The sequence below is a fragment of the Salmo salar genome, chromosome ssa01, assembly GCF_905237065.1.
Source record: "Salmo salar chromosome ssa01, Ssal_v3.1, whole genome shotgun sequence".
NCBI classification, from domain to species: domain Eukaryota; kingdom Metazoa; phylum Chordata; class Actinopteri; order Salmoniformes; family Salmonidae; genus Salmo; species Salmo salar.
Window position 1 is genome coordinate 32,244,809 of NC_059442.1, and position 12,480 is coordinate 32,257,288.

Below are 12,480 nucleotides of genomic sequence, written 5' to 3' on the forward strand. Positions count from 1 at the left end.
TTACACTTCCCATCGGTGTTCAGGGGAAGAGAAAGAGGGTTCAGACCCAAAGGGAAATGGGAGAGATGGAAAAAGAAGTTGGCAAGAAGCTGGAGATTTTGGCTGGACAGATAGAGCATGAAAATCAAAAGAGTAAATTTTATGTTGACAGAAGTCTATAGGGAGAAATCCTTGCACCAAAATACATACTTTTATTTGAACCTGACAAGCAACATGATGCTTTCTAATTTCTCTGTGCAACTGACAAACTTAGAGCCTTTTTGACACCCCCATGTGGTACACTACCCACCAATTTGGCAACATGTACTGTAAGTGCAACTCATTTTGGGTAATAATACATAAGGTTCGTCATTATGTCCCTCAATAGACTCTCAGTCCTTTCAGATCACTGAGCACCAACTAGTGTGTGTGGGGGGGCTGTTAGTCTCTACCGGCAATATAAACTAGAATGAAGCAAAATATACACTGCCAAAATGTTATAATGCAGACAGATTAACACTGGCAAAGGACAACATTTTGAACAGGGTGAAGGACAGGGAAGTGAGATGATTCCCCATATCATAATGTAAATATGACAAAATCTTTGACTCATTAAAGAATTGATTAATTTGTTTCAGTAGTTTGACTTTACAAATAGTTCTACAGTACGTTTGGACCAGTGTTTCCAGAGAATTATCTATGACTGACAAGCAAATTTGATTTAAGAGAGCCAGCTTCCCTTGTCAATGATAAATCCTAGTGCAACATTACGACCCTGAGCACTAGTGACGAAACAATGCTAATGGCTGTGGTATCAACTCTCGATTGACGCAATCCCTTTGTGGTGTGATAAGCAGCAGTCATACTTTTGCTTCCATGATGAAAGTCACATCATTACCATAACCCTACTGTACACATCAGAGATGTGGCTGAAGATATAGCATTATCATCAATATCATTGCGGTGTTAAAAATGTAAATACAGCCGTGACGATTACAATTAGAATTACACATCTGATTTTGTCTGACCAGGAGCTTGCAGAGAAGCAAAATAGCCTCCACGTTGGCAGAGATTGCACATTGTCCACAGTTACCCACCGTCGTTTGCTGGTGAGGTCTCTACCCTGTTGTCCACAAATCAGTGAGTGAGGATAAACTTGAAAATTCTTGTATTTTATGACCATGAAACCCACTGAAGATGAGCAGTTCAATAGTGCCAAGGTCTCCTTTTATTGTGGAGATATCCCCACTGCTCCACAAGGGAAAGGTTCTGTGACGCAAAGGGGCCCCTGGTATCTCCAGGAATAGAGTGTGCTACAGTCAGAACACAAGGATTTCACCCCTCCTCTTTTTTCTTGTTATTATTCCTCAACCTGTGAGGCTCAGAAAATGTCTCCCTCTGATTGTTACCTTCCATTATGAGATGTCTCTTTTTGGTTTCCAGTTCAAAACAAATGTCCTGTCACCCTCAATGGTGGGATGGGGGTTGGAGGTTAGCATTTTGTGCTGGTTGTGATCATGCAAAGGTGGGGGGCGGGTGGGGATGACTTTAGCCTGAATTTCTTGCCACATAAAAATGCTACACCTTTCACTTTGGAACAGATTGGCTAAAAATGCTACCTTAGACCTCTTCCAGCGAACACAAAACTGCTGGTAAATCTATTGGCTTAGCATTGTGGCTTATCAGTCTGACAGCAGAGATCTGACAGAGCATTTGCTTTGGAAGGAAGGGAGAGAGGGGCAGTATGGGCTAAAGGAATGTGTCTCAAGAGAAAATAACACGTCTGGTCTGGGTTAAAGGTGAATGCCTCCAAGTCCCACTTCCACTGGTCCAGGGGTTATTGTGGTCGGCCTGTGCCGAGTTGTTAAGATTAGGGTGACAAGGCTAGAATTTTGAGTGCTAGTTGGCTGGGAGAGAGGTTCATGGGGTGGAGAAGCGAGGGGTGGATAGTGGAAGGCTAGTGTTGTCAAGAGCTTCAACAGCATACCTCATTCTGTAGGGGAGTTACTGCCACCTGTCTGAGCTGAAATATGAAAGGAGAAAGAGGATCCAGAATTAGACATGTTAGATCAGACAAAGGGAATCCCCATTCTACAGGTCTATTTTTCAACCAGACATCTCTCTCGCTCAGATCCAATAGATTTACTGCTGCATGCTTGACTAAAGTAACATTAGTGTGTTATCAACCCTGACATCAAGAGTATATTTTCCTTCACGGTTGTACATTTCTGTCAGCACCCTCTCTCAGATCAGGTCAAAAGCTACGGCAAGGGCAGTGGTGAGGGAAACATTGCAATAGATCTATGCCGACAAAAAAGGTAATTTTATGTTTGATGAAGAAAGGTCTCTAGATATTTAAACAATATGATCAAACAGTGCAATTGTATGCATCAAAATATGCTGCAAAGCAGCACAAGCACAAAATACCCTACACAAAGTTAAATCGGACATCTTCATGTTTTGAAGGCCTTTTTGAAAAACTGTCAGACTGTTTGATATTTTTGTGATATTTCCACACCACCTTTAGGGACAGGTACAGGGCAGAGATGATGGGAGGGGGACCTTCTTGGGTCCTCAGTAGAGGGTGCCATGAGACCAACCTTTTCTGCCTCATTTGTTCTGATTGCGTATTCGCAGGCACCTCCTCTTTAGCGGCGGCTCCAGCTCGGGGCTCCCTGCCCCTGCTGCCAGGGGAGCGCTGATGCTGCATGACACGATGGCCGTCTTGTCGCTGGGCTTTGGCAGGGGCTGGATGACACAGCCAGCCTTGGGCTGCAGCAGTGCATAGGCGTGGTCGTCATCATCGTCCAGATCCATAAGGTCGCCGTTGGCTTCCAGCTTGCCTTCCCAAGTGCCCCCCTGCACTGCCTCCTCACTTGGGCCCCTCTTACCTGGTTCCCACTCTGGCACCAAGCAGCTGTTCTCCTTCAGCGCCTCCCGCTCCAGCTCGCAGTTGGCTGGTTCGCCGCAGCCTCCTCCTCCTCTCCGGCCAGGGTCAGACAGAGGTGTGGGTAGCGTGCTCCGGCTGGGGCCGTCTGTGTGTTGACTGCTGCCATTTACTATGACATCACAGGGGGCAGGTGGGCTGCAGGGCTGGGTCCGTGGGGTGCCAGGGTGATTTGTGAGCTGGGTAGTATAGGAGTTTTGGTTTGGCTGTGGGGATGGTGATGTGGCCTGGCTACAAGGCAGGAAGCCTGGCTCCAGAGAGTCACTAATGGCCTCCCTGACCTCCTGGCTCATGTCCTCTAGGCTGCTGTCCCCCTTCCCCTGCCCAGAGGCATTCAGAGGGGATGGTCCAGAAGGTGGGGGGCTGGTTGAGTCCCCGTCTCGTTCCACCTTTACATGGACACTGGGCACCACCCGCTGGATGACCTGCTGCAGCCGCGATCGCCGGCCCAGAGTCAGGTCGATCACGCCCTCGGGGAGGGAGGCCGCGGTGGAGGCACACCCCGGACTCTCAGTCTTCACGGTCAGGTCCACCACGTCAGTCCTACTCCTCTCAGAGCCAAAGCGGGCCAGATCGTAGCCAGAGAAGCCCGGGGAGTGCACCCCGGAACTGGAGGGCCCAAACTTGTGATCCCCTCTGGAGGAACCAGCGGAGAAGGGCCTGTGGTCCTCCCCTGATGCACTGGGAATGGGGTTGTTGTTGTTGCTGGGTTTGTCCTTGGAGGTCTTGGGGTTGAAGGGGAAGGGTATGGGGATAGGGATGGGCACCGGCAGGGGCACGATTACAGGGTAAGGGACCAGCAGGGTTGGCGGGGGAACCAGAGGGGCGAGGGAAGGCATACCAAAGTTCATCATGGGTGGCATAAGCATGGGCCCGTTTGGCATCATGTTGGAGTGGAAGGGAAAACCGGGTATGTGTAGGCCTGGATGGGGTGGCATCATCCCTGGGGGGGTTCCCTCCCAGGTTGGGGTTGTTGGAGGGATGGTGGTGGGGTGAGAACTGTGTCCTGTGCATAGGGCTGGATGGTGGACCCAGGGTTCTCGGCGGGGGTGGTGGTGGTCCGATGCCAGGGATCATGGGGTTGGACAGGGGGCTGTTAGGGCCTGGGCCATGGTGAGGTGGGCGGAGGAAAGGTGGCCGCATCTGCTGCATCATCTGGTGCTCCATGAAGAAGGGCAGGGGCACGGGTCCCCGGGGCGTCATCACCATTGGGGGGCTACCCAAGGGGACTCCCATGGGAGAGTGCAGAGAGGGGTGTGGGGGAGGGGGTAAGGTGGGGCTCTCGTGGGGTCTGGGCGTGGGGTTTTTGGAGGAAGGGGAGCAGACAGTGCCTGTCTCAGAGGGAGAGGCAGCGGTGGAGCTGGAGGGGACTGGCACAGAGGGGTTTCCCCCAGGGGAAGGGGCTTTGCGACGTAAGTCACCCAAGGGTGTGCCCCAGGACTCGGGGGTGAGGAGCTGCGCCCCGGTGCTGCTCTCCGACTTGCCCTCCACAGGGCCGTGTCCTGGGTTACACAGCCCCCCCTGGCAGCGCCGCCTGAGTCTCTTTGTAGAAGATGTCCATCTTGTACTGGTTCAGGCATTTGGCACTGCAGAACTGCAGCCTCCGTTCACCAGCACCAAAGTCCAGGTACTCCTTGGTGTGGCGGATGTGTTTGCACCAGTCACACACCTGTAACACAAAACACAAGACAAAAGACATCATCAGGTATAATGCATTACAGATACCACACATAAGCAGTTAAAAAAGTCAGCAACATTGCCCTTTTGCCATGTGGCTATTCAAACAACTTTGGTAACCAGAATGTAATCTCAGCCTCCCACAGTATCTGCAGATTAGGTACACTTAAACCTAGATTGTAATTAAATTAACTGGTCAAATTTTGTTTCGTTACACCAAGTAAATAAAAGTAAATCTGCATGGCATGTTTGTATCCTCGTAATTGAAACCCATCTGTATTTTTGTGCTTCCATTGCATAATGGCACATGTATAGTCTACATGTAGTGAGTGAGACAGAGAGATTTTCATACTAACTTCACACTGCTATGACCCTTCAGGTACAGGTAATGTACAACACATGGTAACATCCTGATAAATGCTTACAACTTGAGGAAGAAGTAGCTTTCAACTGGCTTTAAACGTGAGTGCAAATCTGGATCGGCGTACTTAAAGCTTTTAAATGAAAAACACTTTGTCCAGACATGTAATTCACATTTACACCTGCCATGGGGTTTTCACCTCTTAAACTTCCTTCATAAGGAGGAACCACTCCGATAAACATGAATCCACTGAGCCGTGTGTGACAGTGGCCACAGGCACAGCCGCAGGACATAACAGCCTCAAGTAAAAGGTTTTCCCTGTAAGGCATGAGCATAAGTGGGGGTAGATGAATGTGGTGGCTGGGTGAGATGGACAGACGGAGACAAGTGAACAAGCTGCCAGTAGGGGGCATGGAAGTGAGAGTGACAGCTGGGTGGAGTTTTACTGTGTTCTGGTGAAAAATGGCTGCTGAGAACCACCTAGGTGGGTGCTATGATGCATTACTTAATTCACTACTGGTGTGTAACTTTAATATGAGTGTTTTGGATATTTTTATTGCATAAAAAGATTCTGATTAATTAATTGACTGTATTAAAGTAGAATTGACTGCATTAAAGTAGAATTGACTGCATTAAAGTAGAATTGAATGCATTAAAGTGGAATTGACTGTGTTTAAATGGAATGTGATTATCGAACCCTACCCCGGGGGCATTACACACATTGGTCAGGGCAGGGGAGCAGCCTGGCACAGCTTGTCAACACTGTGGGATGCCAGGGCCTTGTGATGCCAGGATATTTTTCACTGGCTACAAAAGTTTCCAAAATGCTCACTGTGAACGTTCAATCATCATGTGGCTGTTAGTTTCCAAACTGTTAGTTTCATTAGTGTACCTGAGATAATGAACATGACCCTGGTGAGTGGATGGCAATGGGTGGGCCAGGGAGATGGGTACGGCCCGGGCACACAACTCACTCTGCCAGCTCAGAAGGACGTGACAGCGACTCACTGAAGATAATTAAAGCATTAATCAGCTGTCAGACCCATGAACGACGTCCATCCATCACACACACCATAATCCCCCTTGTTGAATGCTAATAAATTGTGGGATGCTACTGGAAGACGACTAGGTTCGGCTCACAGACATACATGTACTGTATGATCCTTATGATCCTAACCATTTGATTTTTCAGAGATCACATATATGCCTGCCACACTTGAGTCAAAATTAGATTTGAACACGCACACAAGCACGCAAACACACACACGTCATGACAACCTCAGATTTGGAACGGTCATGGAACCCTCATAATAATATGCTACTCTTGTGTCATCCTCCTCTGAACCCTGGCCTGATTCATTGATTTGTACCTCATTTTTCACTAAACTAGATTTTCCATAAAGTACTTAGATCTCAGTTGATAGGCCACCCTGATTCATTCACTCTTCTTTAATCTCTCTTTTCCATCCCTTCCCCGTCTCTCAATTGACAGGTCACACATGTCAAAGAGATGGACAAATCCGTCAATGACAATCTTGTCCATAATTGGATTTTAATGTTAAACAGAGGTCTCCTCCATCACTCGATTTCAGTCAAATGGCCACTGTTAGAAAGGCTGTCATAATGTAGACATGACCATCAGAGACCATATCTGTAGTGCTCTGTACTGTTATAGAGGCGCAGCATTACAGGACCAAAGACTAGTGTTCCATATACTGTCAGCCTGGTTTCATAGACTAGATGTATCATAGTAAACAAAAATCTCGTACGCTCAAATTAGTACGATATGTTACGTTTGGTATGGGTACATAAGACAGAAGGTTACGTGTTCGAATCTCATCATGGACAACTTTAGCATTTTAGCTAATTAGAAACTTTGCAACTACTTACTTTTTTTCTCTACTTTGCAACTACTTAGCATGTTAGCTAACCCTTCCCTAACCGTAACCCTGTAACCTAACCCTAACTTTAACCTTAACCCCTAGCCTAGCTAACGTTAGCCACCTAGCTAAGGTTAGCGTTAGCCACCTAGCTAACTTTAGCCACAACCAATTGGAATTCGTAACATCTCATACGTATTGCAAATTCAAAACATATTGTATGAATTGTAATTCATAAGATATCACATAAATTGTCATTCGTAACATATACGAATTGTAATACGCAATATATCATACGAAATGGATGATGGATATCCACAAATGAATGTTACGTCTAGCCCTGAGTCCAGGTTGATATTGCAGCTTGGTACTTTTACAGGTGAGTGATCAATAGTCAGCCCTTTAGCCTTGATATCAGTAGTCTTCTTTTTTTGTCCATTTGGTACACAATGAGCCATAGCTAAAAAAGTCTGAAAAGTGCTCTGAGAGTTGGGTTCAATGATGGTAAGCCTGGATATTTTAAATTATAAATGTGTTGACATTTTCTTGGGCTAAAAAAGAAGACAGATGGAGTGCAATTAACGACTTTCTGCACTGTGAGTGAAATTTCACTGTGCATTACCCTAATGGAGTTATTTTTTTCTCTCTCTCTACTCACTTCCTCTCCTGCACAAAGATGTTTGCAGTTTAATGTAATTATGGTCATTTATTTCAACCACGGCCATCATACTGGTGGTCGCTCTGGCTCGGTTTAACCATTTGCTTTGCTGTAGGTAATTACCTAGCTACCTGGGCTTCCCGAGTGGTGCAGTTGTCTAGTGGCACAGTGCTAGCTGTGCCACTAGAGATTCTGGGTTTGAGTCCAGGCTCTGTCCCAGCTGGCTGTGACAGGGTGACCCATGGGGTGGTGCACAATTGACCCAGCAGTGTCTGGTTAGGGAAGGGTTTGGCCGGGAGGGATGTCCTCACCACAGCGACTCCTGTGGTGGGCTGGATGCAGTGCACGCTGACACGGTTGCCAGGTGTACGTGTTTCCTTTGACACAATAGTGCGGCTGGCTTCTGGGTTAAGTGGGCATTGTGTCATCAAGCAGTGCGGCTTGGTTAGGATGCAATACCGATTTCTAGTTTGTCTAGAGAATTTAGTTTTTGAAAACCTGTCCATCTCGCTAACCGTCTGGTTAAACACTTAACAAAGTGATCAGCAAGGGAACAGATTCTGATACTGTGTGTGATAGTATGTGCTGGAGGAACACTATCTGATGGGGTGGAAAGTATTATTCGGGAAATTATATTACGGGGACCAGTATCTGCTGGGGGTACAATGTCTGGATCATGATGATCTTATGAAGCTTGCAAAACAAAGTGGGTATATTCCATCACAAATAATTTAAATTCATTCATTGAACCTGACACGATTCAAATAGAAAATTGCCAATGTTGTAGAGCTAATCTTTACAGGTGAACCGCATGTCCAATTCTATTACTGGATTGAAATGTATTGAAATGTCAGCAAAAAAAATGGTCAAGATAAAATTGGCAGAAAATTCCTCATTATGGATCTATGAAGAGAGAACACAACATCTGAATCTAACACAATGCAGAATGAAAATGAGAAAATAAAACAATTTGAATGAAAAAAGTATGTGATTCACTTTAAATCAACGTAATTGTTTTATATATAACTAAAGGCTAACAGTACATTCTCTAAAAACAAACCTCTTTACATTATTCAACACATCAAACAGTCATGAATATCAAAATATGTCATTACATTTCTAGCCATCAAAAACTTAAACTCTATCTGTGTTAAACGTTTTAGTCCTTACAAGCACATCGCTGTTTGTCTTGAAGACAAGCCTGGGCGTATCCTTAGAATAGCTGTGCTGGGGTAATTTCTCACCACGGCCGTCTTCGTCTCTCGCCTGAGGGGAGAAATAACGGCCTCTTTTTACGAACGGACAAAATAAACAGGTGGACAGAAAAGAAGAAGGGAAAACAACAACAAACTTATGAATGGAAAGACACCGACAAAGGTAAAATGGTGAACATGCATTTGGGTTGTGGAATCATATGCAGGTTCTCATCATCATAAAATAAAGCCATGTGGAAAGTGTGTGTGTGTGTGTGTGTAGTAACTATAGTTAATTGTTCACATTGACAGCTATAGAGCCTAGATGTTATATTGGCATTATGAACTGTGAAAGAGGGAAATTCTATGAAATTGCACATTAATCTAAACATTGTTATCCGGGGAGTAAATGCTGCATTAATCATTTTTAAAGACTTCCAAGGAGAAACAACTGTTTAACAATATCACAAGCAATGTCCCAGTAATAAAGGTTAAAGGAAAGAGGATATGGGATTTAAAATCCACCAGCATCGCTGGGTTGACGGGATGCTCTCTCTTTTTACATTGGCACTAGACACTGTGCAGTCACATCTATAAGCATTGAAATTTACACACACACACACACACACACACACACACACACACACACACACACACACACACACAGATGTGTCATTGTGTCATTATCCAGTCTCCATTTTGTGCTGTGACCCTCTGGTCCTGTGCCAATTCATTTACATATAGTGCTAATGAGGTGCTGGCACAGTGAACGAAGCATGAGGGGCACACACACACATACACAAACAGAGAGAGGGAGAGAGAGAGCGATGGAGAGAGAGATCAACCAGCACCAGACATAGTGTCGGGTGAAAGTACAGTCATACAATGGGGACACCACGTCCTTTACTGGGAATCAGGCACAACTGTGTTGTATGACGATACTGAGAGTATGAAGGAAAACCGGCTACCTGGTGATAAACCCAGACATTGGCTATGAAAGTGCCTACCCGCCATGGGTAAAACATTTGTCCATCCAGAGAAGTCAAGCTGCATTTTGAAACAACTTTCCTTCCAAAAAATCATATAATCATTGGCCATCATTTCTAATCATCAGTTGCTGTGATTATGAGTGACGATGTCCCACTCTCCACTTTTTGGAAGGAAAGCTGTTTCAAAAGTTACTCTTCCTCAAACTACTCCTTGGCTATTAGAAATGTTATTTACGCAAATATATTCCACAGCTTATTCCCCTGGAAAATCCAGTAACACTTTTTATCACAGAAAATATGTGATGTCTTATTGTTGGAAACACTATGACAACTAAATACAGTTGCAGTCTGGCTAAAGTGTCCGGTGTAAACATGGCATCACAGTTCCACACCACCGGTATCTGTGCCCATTGGTGACTAAGATGCCCAGAGGCAGTGGCACACCAGCTGTCACTGTGCAAGCCTCCATCTGGGCATCAGTGCCTGCCCAGGTGTGTGTGCTTTTCACCTGTCAAGAGGTGTGTTTCCCAAAAGGAATACCCTCACATATATATACACACACACACATACCCACAACAACAAGAAACAGACAATCATGGAGACGTCCCATCGCACAAATACACACACATACACACTCACACATTCTCAAACACATCTAGCACAAATTTACAACTTTCCACCCACCTGGGAAAACACACATCTTTGGGCCAACCCCCTCCTTCTGTCCTCTCATTAGATTACCCAGCTAACAGGAAATGTTCCTTGAACGTTCTTTTTTTTGTTCATGTTTGGTTGTGGGATAACAAGCTTGTTTAAGCTTGTCAAGTAACTTATGTACTGCTGTTGTAAAAGTGATCTTCATGTCATATTACAACGATCTAGAAAGTCAGTGTTTATTTATCTGACTAACATTTATTCTGTCGGTAGGTGCGCTGATTGGTCCATCCAGGCCTCTTTGTTGTGATTTCTAATGATCATCAACCTTTACCTAAAAAAGAAATACAAAATCTAAGCCCGAAGCTATCTAGCGAGGATAGTTAGACTTTGAGAGGAAGAGAGAGCATGATATGACCATGTCTGTGTAGTGCAAGTTCAAGCTCCAGTTTCTACCCTCAAACTACTCTCTAAGTTTCCTCCTTTCCCTTTTTTTGTATTAATCGCTGTCAGCTATGAAATAATCACCTCCCTTACTAGGCTCTCCTGCTGCGACATGGGGACCTATAGGTTCCCTAACCAGGACTGAATCACAATGAGGACCGGTAACACAGTTTATCAAACACACACAAATACACATCTTATTCAGTGTGTCTTCCTTGATATTGGATCCAGATGGTAAAGTAAATTGCACAGTGCGTCAGAGCAGTGCAGGCAACCGACAGCCTGTGTATAAAAATTTGTGTCTGTTTGAGGTGATGTGACATTACTGGGGTTACGTAAAGAAGCACTTGCCTGGAGGGACCTCAGAGACAAAGACAGAGATGGAATTTTACAGGTCTCTAGAGGTGTAAGGAAAGATTCCTGAGCCATTAAAAAAGATAGACGTATTACATCAGAAATGGGCTGTAAAATACAAGCTAGGGCCTCTTCACTTGGACTTTACCCTCTCTATCTTTTACATGATGTGAGGGGAGGGCTGAGAGAGAGAGTGTGTGTCTATGTTGAATGTCTATGTGAAATTACCCAGACTAGTCATTAGATGAGCTCAAAACTGGATCAGAACTCTTCTACCCCCAGCCACCCTATCACATGGCTGAATGTTGGTATTATTCCTGGTGCACTGGATGGATGGTGTTGTGCAGTGGCAATGGAGGAAACTGAATCCTCCTCACCCGCGCTCGCCATAAGAGGAGATTGGATTACACGGACGAAGCAGCTGTAGATATTTAGCGAAACATGATGCGTCTCCACTGCCCACCCCAACGCCACCCTACTCGCTATGTCCTGGCTCCCCTTTCAGACACAAACAGACAAGATACGTTTTCAGCCATGCCATTTTTTTGTTGGAAAAACTGGAGGGTTTGGAGTTGTGGCCAATCTTGTGGGTGCATGAAAAAAGAAACATGTGGATATCACTTACACAAATGGCCTGCATGAATGTGAGAGTGTGAGACATAATATAGAGTCTGCACCACCTCAGCAGACAAGGACTTTCTGTGCTCTAGCCATGTCTGTTTTCCTAACGTGGGAATTCTGTCCCTGGATAGCTCTTCACTTTGGTCCTTACTCACTGAAATGTAATACCACTTCAGTTGTGCTTTTGTTTATATATCTACATACAGTACTCATAGAAGTGTCAAATAAACTTAGACTTTAGTGTGAACTTTCACTTTACGACTAGCAATACTTAACAAATGTGGGAGAAACCACAGTAGGTACAAGCAACTCATGCTATGAAAATTGATAGTGTGAACAGAAAAAACTGGATTCCCGTACAGTATCTTACATTATCAGACATATGTATACTTCCATTTCAACAGCCGGTAGCATACAGAGCTATGCTAAGTGATTATGTTTTGATGAAAAAAGGGAAAGGAATAAAGACATAAATAAAAACATATCATACTTACACTGTAATTCCTTACATATCCAAGCTTAGGTATAAGAAAGAAAGCAGAATGTTTAACTTCAGAAATCAGGACAAATTAAAACACTATTTACTTTATGGTCTGTCTTTGGAAAGATAAAATATTCTGATAATTGGAACCAATGCATGTTTGAAAGTCAACTGCATAGGGTATGACTGAAACCGTGTTTCTGCATATTCAATGATGAAACCACAAGCCAAGGATGGATATT

The 12,480-nt window shown here is 44.8% G+C and overlaps 1 protein-coding gene across 1 annotated transcript in view; it reads right to left on the reverse strand.

Annotated features, from left to right (window-relative positions):
• Positions 1 to 587: 587 nt before the first annotated feature.
• Positions 588 to 12,480, reverse strand: part of sobpa (sine oculis binding protein homolog (Drosophila) a) — a 29,893-nt gene continuing 18,000 nt past the window's right edge. The window contains 6 exon segments of the mRNA XM_014192170.2: positions 588 to 2,002; positions 2,580 to 3,876; positions 3,878 to 4,447; positions 4,449 to 4,595; positions 8,673 to 8,768; positions 12,252 to 12,275. Coding sequence (XP_014047645.1) covers positions 2,590 to 3,876; positions 3,878 to 4,447; positions 4,449 to 4,595; positions 8,673 to 8,768; positions 12,252 to 12,275 — 2,124 coding nt within the window. The 3' untranslated portion in view covers positions 588 to 2,002; positions 2,580 to 2,589.